We start from the raw sequence: 17,909 nt of genomic DNA, 5'->3' as shown, positions 1-17,909 counted from the left end.
CACAGACTTACAGGATTACATTAGACAAAAAAATCATCCCCCCACAGTGGGTAGCACTGTGGAGGAAGGCACAATGTCCAGTCCCCACCCCATGTTCACCCCAAAGTCAGGCCTATTGAGGCCACCGCAATTGCCTCTACGGAGGCCCGATGTTCCTGGCCGTTCTCACCGGGTGGTCTTGCCCCGGCGTCGGGAGAGTCCTCTCGGCGGTTGGGCCACCTGGAACGGCCGCTTCCTAGCTTGAGACCGCGGCTTCCGGAGCCGACAAGGACGCACCGAGTTGGAGCTCCTAGGCTCCCGATGTTAAAGCCGGCGCCGCCCTCTCCGCTCCGCAGACCCGCAGCCCGGGGATGTTGCTCTCGCCGGTCCAGCTCACCAGAGCTCCAGCGCGTCGCTCCAGCGCGGCGACCCAGGCAAGGCATCGCCCGCTCCGCGATAGCGCTCCAACACTGTGCCGCCACCGAGGCCAAGCTGCTGGGCGGTGCCCGCCAGGAAACGGCGCTCCAAGCCCGCTGGTAGGCCACGAGGACGGGTCAGCGGGCAGCCCGGAGAAAAAGCTGCCACACCGACCAGGTAGGGACCTAGAAATAAAGTTGAGACCTACCCCCCACATTAAAAAGTCCATATCCCCTACAAGCGAAAAACAGGACTCACTAAAAACTATAAAAAAAACGAATTAAAACGGACGGCTGCTGGCTAGCAGCCGTTCACCAAGATGGCTCCTCCTCCAGACATGATGTGACAATATCTGAAGAAGGGTTTCGGCCCGAAACGTCGCCTATTTCCTTCGCTTCATAGATGCTGCTGCACCCGCTGAGTTTCCCCAGCAATTTTGTGTACCTATGATGTGACAATAGATTGAATGTGCAGCATTTACTCATGTTCTGGTGATGCAGTGGATCTCTAGTGATGGGAGTCTCTGGAGATGGGGAGAGTGTGGATTCTCTTGTGGGCTGAGTAGGAGTCTCTGTTTTGGTGATGACTGTTGACGGGGTAAAGAGGGGGATCTTTGTTGTGGGTGTAGAGAAATGTTCCAGATTGTTTCATGCGCCTGTTGAGAAGGCGGCATCGAATTGCTGATCACTGTAGCTTTGCCTCTGGAGATGCTGCCAGTCCCGCCGAGTCTTTTGTTCTAGGTCTTTCCAGGTCACGTGACACCGGTGATCACGTTGGGTCAGCTGACGGGGGAAATGAGTCTCGCGGAGAACGATTGGTGGATCCCCGTCACGTGCCGCGGGGGGGGGGGGGAGGCGGGCTGAGTGAGTGATCGCGGCCAGAGCGCGGGTCTCGTATACCCTGTCCTTGCGCCGGCAGTGTCAGGCCCAGGCCTGTCCCGCCGTCATCAGTCATGGCCGCGGCGGTGGAGCGCACTGACGAGCTGGTCCGCGAGTACCTCCTGTACCGGGAGTTCACCAGCACGCTGAAGGCGCTGGACACGGAGATGAAGGCGGACAAGGAGAAGGGATGCCGAGTGAGTGGACGGCACTGACAGCTCTGTCTCCCCACCCCCGCCACCCCCCTCTGAACTGGCAGCTCCCTGTTCACCGGCGAACCCACGCACGTTGAATGGGAGAATAGTTGGCTGTTCAGCTGGCTCCTCCCTTGTCAAGGCCGTTCGCCGGTTCTCTGACACCTTCTCTCCCCAGACCACTGACAAACTCTGGACCAAAGATACAAGAGGAGCCGCTCCTCTAGCATCTTTGCTCTGGACCATCCCTTCACGGAGAGGTGCTGATCTTTGGAGTTCTTCCTTCTACAGCCCGCAACACTGTCCCAGCCTCCTTGCCCATCACCACGATGGACACAAAAAGCTGGGGTAACTCATTGAGACAGGGAACATCTCTGGAGCGAAGGAATGGGTGACATTTCGGGTCGAGACCCTTCTTCAGACTAGTCAGGGGAAAGGGAAACAATAGATATGGACAATAATGTAATGGAAAGATATTTGCACATCTTTCATTCATTGTTCTTTTTTGCATATCTTTCATTAATTGTTCTTTATCTCTCTACTTCATCGTCTATATCTCTCGTTTCCCTCTCTACAGACTAATCTGAAAAAGGTTCTCGACCGGAACCCTCACCCATTCCTTCTCTCCAGAGATGCTACCTGTCCCACAGAGTTATTTCAGTTTTTTGCGTCTACAGTTTATCCCAGTAGGCTCACTCTTATCTTGTGGAACTTATTTCTTTATACTTTGATTTTTTTTCCTAGCCTTTGTTTGGCCATTTCCCACACGTATCCTCATTGCTTTTGATGTCTTACAACTAGCAACTTCGTGGACCAAACCATCTAATTTTCACCATGGATGTCCAATCTTCCTGCACATGCATTAAGGTTTGAGGGCCCTTCCTTGAACAGAGGTCTAACCAGGCACTATTCATTGCTATGTCAAACTAAAATTCAACTCCTTTTGATTACAGTCACTCGGTCTTCACTCTGAATAAAATAAATTGCTTTTGGAACCTGTTTCCAAGCTGTAACTATTTTGTTTTTGTTTCCATTATGAGCATACTCAATTCCCTTACCTCATTCTATCTCCCTGCACATAGAAAAAATCATCAGTATTGCTGCAAGTTTCGATTATTTTTCCCTTCATGTGGTCTGCCTTTCCCTTCCTTGACTTATCGATGTATTACACAAATTAGGCTAGCATCCGGTGCAGGCTACTTCACTCCCTATTAACCATGATTAACACCTCAAAACTGCTTCTTGCAAGTACTCCATTCTGTTCTCTCATATTTTTAATCTGATATGTTACCACTACCTCGATGTGTCTTTCCTGAACTATGAGCTATGCTCTACCACAGAGAAAAGAACTCTAATTGTGGCCATATCATCTCTGCGCTCACTTTTCTCCCCTCTCGCAGAACCAGGGATGGATTTGCCTTGTCTTCACTTACTCTCATCAACCTGCACATTCTGTGAATCTTCCTCTGCAAATTACTCCCATCTCTAATGTGATATAATCACTAGTTGTCTCCTTCATTGCCTCTGTATCGGTTTATTATTATCACATGTACTGAGGTATAAAGAACAACTTTTTTTTCGTATGCTATCCAGATAAATCATACCATACATGAGTACAATCAAATCATTCCCAAGTACAACAGGTAGTTCGAAAAGGGAAATGAAGTGTACAGTATTGTGTTACATCTACAGTGCAAGAGCAGAGGAAATAAACGATAGATGTTTGTCAGCTGTGGTAGGGCTTACATGCCATTACTTCCTACAAGACAAAACCAGTGACGGCTCAAGCGACAGTGAGGCAACATCCCGGACAAGCTCATGCTTTTGACACTCGTTTCAAAAGGGAGGACACAGATATGCCTTCTTGGGTCCCTGTAGCCCTGATGATATTGTAATCTCAGTTATTTAAGGACAATGTCAGAATATCCCTCATGAGGGTGAATCCTTAGGAAAACATCTGGACCCGATGGTCTACTTGGCTGTGTCCTTAAAACCTGCTTGAACCAATTGCTTTGTCCCAGGTGTGTTGTATGGTCTGGGTACACAGGATCAGTCCCAGGCATGATGTTGTGTAGTCTTAGCAAAGTAGCTCAGTTCCTAGAAGTTGCTGAACCTGAGCATTAATGTCATGATGATTCAGGTCACATATCTTGCATTTTTTATCTTTTTGTTGAAGGATAATATAATGCTATATCTTTAACTGCCTTTTTTAAGCCATTTTATTGCTCAGGAAATCTCAAACTGTTTTCCTGTCAGCAAAGTAACTTAGAAGCATTGTCACTCTTGCAATATCGGAAATGTAGCTGCCAGTCTTCCGACAACAATATGATATCAACCAAATCTCTTTTGGTCTAATTAAGTGATAAATGTTGGCCAGTGCAATTGTATTGTTGTCAGTTTGTTTACAGATAGTGTAATCGTATCCTTCATGTATCTCTGAGAGGTGTACACTCAGTAACACTCACTACTGCACAAGAAAATCAGCCTGGATTACTGAAATCTTCAAACTGAAGATCTTGGGTATTGTTACCCAGGATACAGCTGACATAAACTAGTGTTGCAAGGAAAGGATAATGCATCTTTGGGTGCCAATACAAACTTTTCTGTTGGACAGTAGCTTTAAAGAAGGTTCAGACAATCTTTAAAGGGCGAGTTTTCAACACAGGCGGTTGTGGTTATCTAGAATTAGCTGCCAGTGAGACAAAATAACTGGTCGTTGACTTCAGGAGGAAGAGGAGAGAGGAACCTGCTCCCTTATACATCAAAGGAGACATGGTGGAGAGAGTCACTGGCTTTAAGTTCCTGGGAATAAACATCTCCCAGGACCTCAAATGGCAAATGAACACCGTCACTCGTGAAGAAGTCACATCAGCGGCTGTATTTCCTGAGGTCTCTGCGGAGAGCAAACGTCTCACAGCCGCTGCTGCTGCGCCGTGGAAAGTATCCTCTCCTATGGAATCCTGGTGTGGTTTGCTAGCTATACTGTGGCTGAGAGGAGGGCGCTGCAGGGAATTATTAAAACTGCACAGAGCATTACAAACGCTCAAATGCCCTCCTTGGATGATATATATAGGGCCCGATGCTTGTGCCGGGCCACAAATATCAAGCAGGACACATCCCACCCTGCCAACCACCTTTTCACTCTGCTACCCTCCAGGAGGCGATTCAGGTCTCTGAAGGCTCACACCGGTAGACTAAAAAATAGTTTCTACCCATGTGCGATAAAAGAGCTTAATTCCAACAGAACACTGGGGATGCAAAATGTAATTCCAAGAAATGCTGCCAAATTCTTTTTAAATACTTATTTATTATTTTACTAATAAGTGTACATATGTGTCAATGGTTGTCGTGTTTGTATTTTTTTTAACCGGAGGAGATGTAATGGAATTTCGTTGCACAGTATTGTGCAATGACAATAAACGTATTCATTCATTCATTCAGTGAGGTGGTTGAAGCGGATCAATTATAATTTTTTTTTAAAGACGTTTGGAAAGGTACTACTACTTGCCTGTATAGTCCTGCAAAGTGAAGGCGATAATTTCACTGAACACTTTCACTTAGACCGCCTTGGCCTACATGATATCCCGTTTGCCAAACACTTTAACTCCCCTTCCCATTCCCATACTGGGCCACCTTCATTGTCAGAGTGAGGCCAAGCTCAAATTGGAGGAACAGCACCTCATATTTTTCTTGGGCAGCTTACAACCCAGTGGCATGAATATTGATTTCTCCAACTTCAAGTAACCCCTATCTCTCTGTCCCTCCCTCACCCTAATCCTCGTACTAGTTTCAATGTCGTCCTGTTGGAGTTTCAATGTCTGTATAACTTGTTATCACCTATCTCACAACCAACAATGGACCATTGTAGGCTCCACTTTACCTTGATCATCATTGCTTTTTGCTTTTGTTCTATGCTGTTTATATCTCTAATTTCCCTTTCCCCTGACTTATCAGTCTGAAGAAGGGAACTCGACCTGAAGCATCACCTATTCCTTTTCTTGAGAGATGCTGTGTGACCCGCTGAGTTACTCCAGCTTTTTGTGTCTATCTCAAGGTGAATGACAGTTTAGTTTATTGTCATGTATACTGAGGTACAGTGAAAAGCTTTGAATGACTGATGTTATTCAAAGTGTTAAGAAGTCAATACATCAGTGCAAATAAAATAAAACTTAAACAGGTGACATGACCTTTATACCTCTTTTCAGGTAGATAAAATTGTTGAGCATTTGCAGCATTTGGTTCAGGCATTCGATCTCAATGGATTGCGTGAATATTGGAGCTACCTTGATCGTCGCCTATTTCGAAGGCTGGAGGATACGTATCGACACACTGTTAACAAGCTGAAAACCAGCCTGTACCGTTACTATCTGGTACATACTGTTCAGGTAACTGATCTCTTGTCTTTACCAGAGTTCTGATCCATGCTGTCAAGGTATGCAATTCCAACCATTAAAGTATAATCCAGTGTCCAGCTATTTGGCCCTTGCTTTATATCTCCTGGGAATGTTTGATAACACAGGTGAAAAGGAAATTCACTCACTGTATTCTTGATTTGCAAGTGCCTTTTCCTGAGAAGAAAGAAAGTGAAGTTGAGTTACAGTTTAATCATTCGGGAAAGAAAAAGGAAGGAGGAAAAGGAAGGTTGGTGGTGAGCCACTGCTTTCACTGTTCTGCCTACAGAGTTGAGGAACGTGCACTTCCTCTTCTGAAAAATATACAGACAACCCCATTGCCCTCCACTGAATCTCATCTTACTGGTCACTTCCTGCGCTGGACTTATTTCCTTGGATACTTCACCCCTCTCATCAAGTTATGATCAGGAACATTATCATATCGTTGTACTCCTCAGTGCAGAGGGTTTGAGTATTGCCCTGGCAGAGATCAGTTAATTCACACATCTGATTAATGCACCTGGTCTGTGCCATGTTATTTTATTGTCACTGGTATATGCAGAGTAGTGGTTTTGGATTTATGATCCATGAGCTTTGGGTGTTTGATAGCTGGCCAGTAACATGCTGCCAAGGGGTTGCCTCCTGCCCCCACCCAAAAGATGGCTTTGATGATCATCACACATGAAGTCCCACCTTGCCTAATTGTCCTGAAGCTAGCCAAGTGGTTTCCCCATCTGCTGGCAGTAAGGGTCATCCCACACTCACTCCGGAGCTTGCTCCAGAAATTACAATTGCAGAGCAATCTCAGAACTAGGACTTACCAGTCCTGGTGCTAGTTAGAATAGGGTTGGAGAGAGGGAGGGGGGGGGGGGGGGGGTGGTGGTGGAAGTGAAGGTGGGGGGTGGTGGGGTGGGAGAAGGTTCTGCTTCTCCATAACCTGGAATTGATTCTCTGAACCACCCTTTGGTCTTGTGCATGGGAGCACAGGTCTCAATTTTGCTAGACAATCAATACTGGTTACTTTGCCTAAACCTTAAACAAGAACACTTTCCTGTCTTTGTATTGTATAGGGTATTTCTGAGTTCTGCATTTCTATTTTAAAGGCGGCTCTCTATCTCAATGATGTGTTTCGATGGTGGGAGTATACATTTGAGAGCAGGGGACTGAAGCAAAGTAATTGTTTTCCTCTTTTTTTATTGCAGTCCAATAGGATTGAAAAAACTCAGGAATTCTTCCAGAAACTTGCCTTGGAATTGCAGAACCAGCCAGAATGGAAGGAATGGTTTGTTCTTCCCTACATTCCAAATCCAGACCAGAACCAGGTGTTTGCCACCTATTTCTCTAAGCAGTGGGCAGAGACATTCCTGGTATCACTGCACAACTTTCTGAGTGTGCTTTTTCAGTGCATGCATATCCTTTTTACATTGTAACTGGGAAACCATTTTTTTCCTCTTGTCAATCACACAGGCAGGGTGCCACAATAGCTAGCAGCAGACTGAAGTCCAAGTAACTTAAAAATGCAGGTGACCCCTGCATTAGGGCTGATCAGGTAATGGAAATACGACATAACAGAATTCACGAATCATTCCCCAAAAATTTGAGATTCTCAATAAAATTAGCTCTGAATTTATGTGAAAAATCTAGAGACATTTTAGTTTTCAGCATGTGTTTCTTGATGCATGTGCAGTTGACTTGGAAAATCACAATATAGCCACTTCTTGAACAGCCCCTTGTAGAATGGGGGTTAGCTGTAACAGTTTCTTAGCTGTTGTCAGTCTATAGTATATAGTTAAGATATCAGCACTAACTTTTTCCATTCCATTCAACTTAATAATATCTGATAAATAGTTGTAGTCCCAATACATGTTCCAGCAAATATATATAGTCGCCCAAGCCTTAACGATATATATTTATAATTAGAATGTAATGGAAAATTACAAAAAATAATGGAAAAACATAATTAATTATTGAAATTTGCATCCAGAGAACGGGAGCACAACAGGATAGAAATAAAATAAACGCTGCAAATACCAAACATGTTGAGCAGCATCTGTGGAGAGAGGCGATTAACATTTCATCCAAACTGGAATGGTCAAAAATAAAAGGTTTACAGAGGAGTGCATGGAAACAAAATAGTAACATCGAACAGTAATTGGACAAGTAAAGGCAAAAGTTTGCATCGAGGAGGTAAAAGTGCAGATAGCAATCATCAGTTGAAACTTAGCGTTGCATCTGGAAGGCTGTGATGTGCCTTGTGATTGATATGCTGTTCCCCAAGTTTATTCTAAGCTTGAATAGAATTGGGAAATTGAGGTCAGAGCAGCAGCGCATGACCGTAGTGCAGTGGTATTCCATGGAGACACTGCCAGAGACTGAGGTAATTCTTGAAAATGTAAACATGCCTACCAAAACTGAGTGTAATTTCACCTTTAATCTTAAACTGAGAATTGACATGCTTGGTTAGTTTTCACTTTAACTCCATCACCTGTTCCTGTGTTGCTGAGCTTTGATGAAGAGGTCCAGAGACGCTGCCAGTTGCAGGAAGAAAATGAAGCTTTGTGGCAGAAGGTAATGTTTTATTCTGCAGAGGTCTGGAGCTGGTGAGGATGGGGAAGCCTTTTTTCTGGGGGTGGAGAGGCTAAGGACAGCTGTAGCTGTAATCAGCATGGCTAGATTCTGGGGTCAGAGCTGCAGACACCTGGAGCTGCTGATGGGCAGTCCCACCAATGCTAAGTGTATTGTGTGCAGAAAGCAGTTGCCAATCCTAGGGCTGGTGACAGGTGGGTTGGGATGGGGATGTGAGAGCCTGGAGATTGAGAATGGGAACTGGGTCGCTGAGGACTGGAAAAGCAAGTCCAATTGCAGAAATCACACGTGTCCTTCTGCATTGTTTTTGGCTTTCGTAGTTGATACATAACTCAATGCCATTTAGCACAGGACTTCAAGGGCAATTAGAGATGGGCGGTAAATGCCAGTGAAGCTCACCCCGCTGAGAAATGTATACATTTTAAAAAATTCATTAGTTTACTCTATGTTTCATGTTGTGCCCTAGTTGTTTGCTATGCAAGCAGAACCAAGGACGAAGAAAGAGGAAGAGATGATTCACCATAAGTTACCCTACTATGTACAGAACATGGACCGGTTGGGAGATTCTGAACTGTGAGTCTTATACCTGTGAGTCTTATACAGCAATCATTATAAAGGATTACATTTGTTGTAGTCCAAGGGGGGGAGGGTGCAGCTTGCTGTGTATTGTTAGTTAGACAAGCTTGATATCATTTTATCAAGCAAAATACTTTTATCTAAATGGAATAAAATGTCTTAATTCCTTCAATGAGGTTGTAAACTCCGGTGATATTGGCCATACATTTTGCTTCATCCTGTGTGTATTTAAACATAATGGGTGGCACTGGGGCATAGCTGGTAGTGATGCTGCTCACTACTCGAGAGTCACGGTTTGGAATCCTTGCCTCTGGTGCCATTTGTGTGAAGTGTGCTTGTTCTTCTTGTGACCGCATGAGATTTCTGTGGGTGTTCTGTTTTCTTTCCCCAACCCAAAGAGGTGCAGGCTAATAAGTTAATTAGCTGCTGTAAATTGTTCCAACAAAAAAATTGTTGTCGGGAGATTGACCGTTGTAATTGCTTCATTACAAAAGTGGCAATGCTTCAAAGGTACTTTGTTTTCAGGAAAGTAGTATAGATGGAATCGGAATTTGGGAAAAAGGGGTTGCAGGGAAAATTAGATGAGTGGGATTGCTTTTGATCTGGCATACACTTGGTGTCCGAATTGCTCATTCTATGTCATAAGGAAATATGGAAATTTACGTTGGAAGCTTTGACAGGCTTTTTGAATGCAGTAGATGCAAGACTGGCTGCCCCAGTTTTCCAGGTAGCTTTTTAATGATGATATCAGCGAGTGGAGCACCCAGACACTTTTCCTCTTTAATGCAACATCACAGATATAGGTTGGAAAGCAAACCTGGGCTCATTTGAACCATGGACCTGTGACTGTGTTTTTATTCCCACTCTTTTACATCTTTACCTAGAAATTGCCTTGGCCCTGCAGTGTCAATATTTTCTGCTGATAATCTACGACAGTTTGGTAATGTCTTTATCTTCATTTAGAATACATTTCATGACCTTTTGAGATTTGACAGAATATGGTCTCTAGGTGTCATGTTCGTGTCTTGCTGTGTGCTAACTCAGGTTAACTCTGGTCTATAGGTTCTGATTTTGCTGTTTATTTGTAGAGATTTGATGTCGAGTCAAAGGACCTCCTCTCCAATGCCCTCTCAGACTAAAGCTGGCTCATTTTTGTCAATGTTACTCCCACAAAGCAAGAAACTCCCTGTGAAAGGTTCAATGCACTCCACACCTCTTCAACAGTCTCAGACTCCTGCATCCTCTGGAAAAAAAGATAGTATTAATAACCAGGTATTTATGTTTTATAGTGAATTAATTTGTTATTGTCCCAATTATTTGTATTGCTTTCCAATTATTGGCATTGCTTTATGAAACTGGTTATCTGCCTAAGCTGGCACGATCTCCTGGTTGCCAACTTTACCTCCCCTTCTCATTCCCATACTGATCTTTCTGTCCTGGGCCTCCTTCACTGTCAGAATGAGGCCAAACGTAAATTGGAGGAACAGCATCTCATATTTAGCTTGGGAAACTTACAACCAAGAGGTATGAATATTGATTTCTCTGGCTTGATGTAACTCTTGCATCCCCTCTCCCTCTGTCTCTCCCCACCCTAGTCGTCGTACTAGTACCACAGCCAACAATGGACCATTGTAGTCTCCACCTTTCCTTGATCATCGTTGCTGGCTTTGATCTGTCCTTTTGCATATCTTTTAATAATTTGTCCTATGCACCTTTTCATATTTCTTGGTTCCCTCTCCCCTGACTCTGTCTGAAGAAGGGTCTCGTCCCGAAACGTTCTTTTCTTTTCTCCAGAGATGCTGTCTTACCCACTGGGTTATTCAAGCTTTTTGTGTCTACAATTTTTTTTTTTGTTCAGGCTGCCAAGGGTAAAGATGGCACAGCTGTCAGAGATGGGAAAATATCATCAAGCACAACAGCAGACCTCAGCACTGGCCAGCAGCGTCAGAAAAAGGTGCAGGATCTTGAGAGAGATGCGGGTATGGTGCAGCAACGACAGAGAAAGGTACTGGACTACGGGAAAGAACGAAAGGAACTCTTGTCCAAACAGACTGCCCAGGTAATGACCAGATTGATCAGAAAATACTGTTGTGGATGACTGACTGTGATCTATAATTGTCGTTGTAAGTTATCTCATTAAATAGAACTTTGGAGACTGCATTGTACATTGTATCCAGCTACAAGAGTGGTCCAAGTTAAATTTTTGTAGTTGCAATTCTGGTAGTTTGTGTTACATCGTTGTTAGATTACCATTCTCTTACTGGCTTTGTATACATCCTGAATAGAAAGATAGGTCCACTCAATCTTCAGCCTCTGCTGGGCATCCTATCATCCAAAGAGTTAGCTTTCTTCTGATTTATATGTCATTTTCATTATAATTTAAGGTGATTAATCTATCAATCTGTTATTTTAAATAATGCAATTGTGTGTTTCCTTCTGACATTCTATAGTAAATGACTACTGTTGAGATCAACGTCTGTGGGAGTCCTTTGTTACCTTTTGTAAGACAAGAAATTGAATGCTATTTATTGCAGAATGTGCTAAAGTAAAGTCTGATTCCACCCTTTGCCTGAGCAGTCCCATTGCTTTACTCTGCTGCTCCAGCTGAAATGGGCTTCATCACTCAAAGTAGAAATGAGGTTGAGGATCTGCTGCGCTTGCCTGTTATTATGGTTCCTAATAGGCGAGATAATAGGTATTGGATAAGCTAATGGGACTGAAGGATGATAAATCCCCTGGGCCTGATGGTCTGCATCCCGGGGTCCTCAGGGAGGTGCCTCTAGAAATAGTGGACGCATTGGTGATCATTTTCCAATGTTCAATAGATTCAGGATCAGTTCCTGTGGACTGGAGGATAGCTAATGTTATCCCACTTTTCAAGAAAGGAGCGAGAGAGAAAATGGGGAATTACAGACCAGTTAGCCTGACCGGTGGTGGGAAAGATGCTGGAGTCAATTATTAAAGAAGTAATTATGGGGCATTTGGATAGCAGTAAAAGGATTATGGGGCCTTTTCACGGGGCGATTGACGCAAGATGTCACCAGAGTGAAGAGGTCGTGGTCCAGCACGAGTCTCGCACGATATAACGGGGGTAGATAAAGAGTTCCCACGGTACTCCTCATTTCTGTTATTTGTGCGAGTGACTTGTCCGTTTCCCGAGCTTTCGCGTTAAATCTTGAATGAACATCGTGAACTACACGTGACACAAATGATGTAACTTTTTTTTTCACACGCTATATATATCCTCCCTTGGTTGAATTGGCTCATTTGGAGACATATTTTACTGTGTATGTGGGAGACACAGATGGACTGAGCACAGTACCTCGGTCTTACTGTGTGTGGGAGAGGGGGAGAAAGAGACGTACACTCACAGAGGCAGAGTCTCTCAGCCTGTGTAAGAGGGAGGGAGAGAGAGAGGCACACACAAGGTGGATGTGAAATCTCACCTGCCTGTTTCAGTGACAGACACCCGCCGCCAGTAAATGAAGACACCCCCATCTGTCTCCCCCTCCTCTCCCTCGACTCCCCCACCTTTCCCTCCCAACTCCAGTCCCGTCCCGACCCCCTGGGAAACTGAATAGAGCAACAATATAGATATAGAAACTGAAACAATATAGAAACTGAATAGCGCAACATGGCAAAAACATCTCTGACACGCTTTACCCCCTTTCTTTGAGATTTTCTGGGAGCCATCTCTGCAAGTGTTCCTGTTAAAAAGATTATCCAACAATGACAATTAGGTGGGACGTCCTCGAAGGACACATGTTCCCTTGTCGATATTTTTACTCACCTTCTGTCCCCTCTGTCCAGCTTCCGGGTTTACCGTTCGCAGGAGTTCCCACGCGCTATATCTCTAAAATCTGAAGTTAGGTAATGTCTAAAGGAACTGCAGACGCTGGTTAATGCTGGTTAATACGCACAGAAGGACACAAAATGTTGGTGTAACTCAGCAGGTAAGTCAGATCTGGGAAGAAAAACATAAAAAGCTGGAGTAAGTCAGCAGGTCAGGCAGCATCTCTGGAGAAAAAGAATAGGTGACGATTCGAATCGGAGCCCTTCTTCAGACAGCCTAATCGGAATTGAGTCTGAAGATGTGTCTCGTCCCGAAACATCAGCTTTTTTTTCTCCAGAGATGCTGCTTGACTCGCTGAGTTACTCCAGCTTTTTGTGTCTGTCTTCGGTTTAAACCAGCATGTGCAGTTCATTCCTTACACGGGTCTCTGTACAACATTGATTGGTAGCGTTCCGGACCCCTGGACCCGAGGACTCCGACCTGTATCTCTCAAAGAAGTACATGTGAAAAATTTCTCACGGACCATAAAAATGCGTAACCTTTCAGTAAAGTCCCTTTTAAAGTCCCTTTTAAAGATTATAGTTATTTTCTTGAATCTCATTAACATAACTCATGAATAAGTTGATGTCCATATGCGGATGCAAATCTTTATTTTTATTTATTTTTTAAATTCAATCCCACAGAAGATAATTTTTACTCACCTTCTGTCCCCTCTGTCCAGCTTCCGGGTTCACCGTTCGCAGGAGTTCCCACGGTACCCGCAAGAGTTATTAGGATATCGCACTGGCCACTACGTTCATATAATGTTGCAATACTCAACCACAAGTGTACGTCACTCTTGGAGAAATTCAAACTTTCTTGAATTTTCTCCCGAGTGACCAAGTTACACGACTACCTGCCGTTAGCGCTACGGTGGTCCACGGTGGTCCACGAATGCCGTACTGTTATCGCACGAGGTTCCCACGATGTTAAACTCCGGTTAACTCTTGCGTCAAGTCGCCCCGTGAAAAGGCCGCTTAAGTCCAAGTCAGCATGGATTTATGAAAGGAAAATCATGCTTGACTAATCTTCTGGAATTAGTGAGTGGGTTGATGCGTGGCAGATGCAGTATAATACAGATAAATGTGAGGTTATCCACTTTGGCGGCAAAAGCAAAGGGGCAGATTATTATCTCAATGAGGTTAGGTTAGATAAGGGGGAGGTACAGCGAGACCTGGGTGTCCTTGTACACCAGTCACTGAAAGTTGGCGTGCAGGTACAGCAGGCAGTGAAGAAAGCTAATGGGATGTTGGCCTTCATAACAAGAAGATTTCAATATAGGAGTAAAGAGGTTCTTCTGCAGTTTTATAGGGTTCTGGTAAGACCACAATTGGAGTATTGTGTACAGTTTTGGTCTCCTAATTTGAGGAAGGACATCCATGTGATTGAGGCAGTGCAGCGTAGGTTCACGAGATTGATCCCAGGGAGGCGGGACTGTCGTATGAGGAAAGATTGAAAAGACTAGGCTTGTATTCACTGGAGTTTATGAGGGGGATCTTATAGAAGCATATAAAATTATAAAAGGACTGGACAAGCTAGATGCAGGAAAAATGTTCCCAATGTTGGGCGAGTCCAGAACCAGGGGCCACAGTCTTAGAATAAAGGGGAGGCCATTTAAGACTGAGTTGAGAAAAAACTTTGTGGAATTCACTGCCACAGAGGGCAATGGAGGCCAAATCTCTGGATGGATTTAAGAGAGAGTTAGATGGAGCTCTAGGGGCTAGTGGAATCGAGGGATATGGGGAGAAGGCAGGCACGGGTTATTGATTGGGGACGATCAGCCATGATCACAATGAATGACGGTGCTGGCTCAAAGAGCCGAATGGCCTCCTCCTGCACCTATTTTCTATGTTACTATGAAAGGTTACATCGGGTGTTTTTGGATAGATTGAGGTTATCTGAATAAAATACCAAATATAATTTGTTGCATAATATACTTGTACTACATGTAGGGTGTGGAGAAAAAAACTGAGGGCAGTAGTGCTGAGATTGACATTCCCAGCAGCCCTGAATTGCCAATAGATCAACTGGATTCCCCATCAAAACTGGAGAAGTGCAGGCTGGATGGAGGGAGCGAGCAGCCTTTCATTGTATTGAGCCAGGAGGAATATGCAGAGCATCATTCTTCAATCATGCACTGCAGGTGAGCAGCTTAGGGTATATTGTGTAAAGTTATCACTGCATCATGCTTTTTAATAGCTTAGCAGTTAATTCCCTCACAAATGATATGTTATATGTGTGGTAAATGTGAAAACGATTTGCAGTAAGATGTTAGCATTAAGTTATTTGAAGCGACTTCATCAACTGTGTTCTAGAGTTGCAAATATTCTTCCACCCTCCTTCACCCCGCCTTGTGCTCTCCTCTCCCCCTCGGGCTCACATCCCCTCCCAGGCCAGTGCTTTTGTTTGTCTGCACTGTGACCACCATTCACTAGTTATCTGCAGGCTGTTTTTGATCGTCCTAGGCATTGTCAAACCTTGTTTGTTTGCAAGTAAAACTTGCTGATCACAACTTTAAAGGCATCCAGTACAGCAACTCATTTTGATTTTAAAATTCAAAAGCAACAGGATGCAATTGGAAATCTAAAAAAAAAAGGCTGAGAACATTTTCAGATCAATCAGCATCTGTGGAAACTGTAAATGTTTCAGTTTGAAGAACATTCAGAATTGGTTTCAACAGTTACTTATCTAAACTTTGTCACAAAGATTGTATACTTTACAGATACTGATTTAACATTCTTCTACTTCAAAATTAAATGTTTGTAATTGTGTACCAGGAATCAATGATGTTAGTGATCTTGGAGGTAAAGAGGGCTTTAAATGTTTGTGGAAGTTAGGTTTATTGGGTGGCATATATTATTGGTCTGCTTCTGTCTGTAGATATCTTGCTAGTTTTGAAAATACTTATTTTGTAATTTTTTTTAGGGTGGATTGCTCTGGGAGGAGAGTGGCCAGTCTGGATGTGGATGGTGTGGTTAAAGTGTGGACATTCAATCCTACCATGCAGACGAAAGCCACCATAATGTCCAAGTCGCAGCTAATTTCCCTGGAGTGGGCCACAAAACCAGACCGATTGGTGAGGACTAATCTAGGGTTTCTCACAAGTACATTTTATTTCAGAAGATTCACTGGGATAAATTGGGAAGAGCCTTTTGTGATATACTGCTGAGTTGTAGCAAACAGTACTGTAGAGTGGTGGAGCAATAAGCCAAGATGGTAAGGCAAAGTCAGAGAGAGTTACAGCATAGAACCAGGCCCTTTAGTCCACTGAGTCCATGCTGACATCAACCACCTTACATGAATCCCAATTTTTAAACTCCCCCCCCCCCAACACTTTCTCTACCACATCCTCACACTGGGAGCAATTACAATGTTTAATTAATCTATCAACTCATCGTTGGGTTTAGGTGGAAATCATGCAAGGAGGACCTTGCTTTTGACCCTTGATGACGTCCTTTCAAGGTTAGGTTGTCCCTGTGTCTACAATAACCATGTTCCACACTTCATCCTTCTCCCATGTTGACATGGTGGACTGTAAATTTGTTGACTTCTGTAGGGTGCAACTTGGACATCTGGTCAGGATCAGATTTACTCCTAATTCTGAACTTGTGCCCTGGTTGTAAAACTGCACAGGTGCCTTTTTGACCATAACCTCCCATTGATGGGTCGTCACCGTTTAAATGGGAGTATTGCATATAAAGTATCTTTTGAAGAATATTTAAAACATTAAAGGAAGCTCACAGACACATAATTTGTGGATAAAGCCTAATTGAAAGGCCTTGTCTGTTTCAGTAGATCAGCCATGATTGAATGGCAGAATTGATGTGATGGGCCGAAAGGCTAATTCTGCTCCCAGAACTTAAGAACGTTTCCAAGGCTCTGGTTTAACCTAACCTGGTGATTTATTTTATTATCCTTTTAAATTAACTAATCTGATAACAGAAGATGTCAGAAATAGTCATCTAGTAAGTTTGGATGTGCAGTTAAAGGACAAGTGATCAGAACTTTGGGTGATGATATCTTTGGGATGTCGAGGTGCTAGACATATCTGCCGAGTTGCTTCCTCCATCAGGCATAATTGATAGTAGTCTAAATTTATGCCACAATATTTGTAATAGATGAACGATTTTGGTATTTGAGCTGTTTGTGCTTTGACAAGTCACTTGGATTCTCTTATGAGGTCTGCTTTCTGGTATGTTTGAGGACTTGCTTCTTACATTGGGGATTGTACTAAAACAAAGTGAGTTCATTATTCCTGGAAAAAACCTGGCTTAAACCAACGTCCAGGTAACCAATGAGTAGAAATGGAAGCGAGAAAATTAGGTACAGTTGGAAAGACAATGCAGGTTGGTGGCTTTAGGCTCATTGGGTCATTGGGATGGGTTCTGGAAGAGCAAGTACCTGTAAATGCTATAATTTGCTCTTAATAGAGTTGGGCCTGGCCCTTGTGTAAGTTTGACTGATCATAATAACACACAACATAAAATAGGTTTTCCCTCATTCATTCCCCAGGGATGTCCTTGCATCCCTCTTTCGCCACTCTCGTGTTTTTGCATCTCCTCTAGATCAAGGAAGGTGGAAAAAGACACAGTCAGAGAAGTTTGAATACTTGCATCCAACCTTCTTGCAATCTCCATCTGCATTTCTCTCTGTTACCTCAGCTACATCGCATCCAGGTGATGTGATTTTATTTTAAGCATAGCCCTGCTTTCGTAGACTATCAACATCAGTTTTTAATCCATCCATTAGCTCCATCCTTTGCTTCCACTAACATTTTGGCAGCATCTTTGTCCCTGGTATAGATTGCTCTTGGCCAAATAAGATCAAAAAGAACAAGTTATCCTACAACTTTAGGCTGTGCATGCCATACGCAAGAAGAAGATTGGTCTTGGCCTTGTCTTCCTTCTCTATGCACAGAAGCTTAATGGGTCCCAATCCTCTTACTATTTACGGCGATAAAGACCTTTGGATTCTCTTTCATGTCAATCTTTACACTCTTTTCATTTTTTCTGTACCTAAGTAATTGCTTATTTATATCTCCTCTCTCAGATTACAA

The 17,909-nt window shown here is 43.6% G+C and overlaps 1 protein-coding gene across 2 annotated transcripts in view; it reads left to right on the top strand.

Moving 5' to 3' along the window:
• Positions 1-1,243: 1,243 nt before the first annotated feature.
• Positions 1,244-17,909, top strand: part of wdr91 (WD repeat domain 91) — a 34,389-nt gene continuing 17,723 nt past the window's right edge. The window contains exons 1-9 of one of the 2 annotated variants that reach the window (XM_033037772.1): positions 1,244-1,471; positions 5,674-5,853; positions 7,062-7,269; positions 8,345-8,427; positions 8,912-9,018; positions 10,110-10,293; positions 10,880-11,080; positions 14,806-14,996; positions 15,779-15,929. In XM_033037772.1, coding sequence (XP_032893663.1) covers positions 1,349-1,471; positions 5,674-5,853; positions 7,062-7,269; positions 8,345-8,427; positions 8,912-9,018; positions 10,110-10,293; positions 10,880-11,080; positions 14,806-14,996; positions 15,779-15,929 — 1,428 coding nt within the window. In that variant the 5' untranslated portion in view covers positions 1,244-1,348. The remainder of the gene's footprint in view (positions 1,472-5,673; positions 5,854-7,061; positions 7,270-8,344; positions 8,428-8,911; positions 9,019-10,109; positions 10,294-10,879; positions 11,081-14,805; positions 14,997-15,778; positions 15,930-17,909) is intronic. The other variant, XM_033037774.1, reaches the window with a different exon arrangement.

Source organism: Amblyraja radiata, chromosome 19 (genome assembly GCF_010909765.2).
Source record: "Amblyraja radiata isolate CabotCenter1 chromosome 19, sAmbRad1.1.pri, whole genome shotgun sequence".
Classification (NCBI taxonomy): Eukaryota; Metazoa; Chordata; class Chondrichthyes; order Rajiformes; family Rajidae; genus Amblyraja; species Amblyraja radiata.
Note: the sequence above shows the minus strand (reverse complement) of the source record. Positions and strands in the feature narration are given on the sequence as shown.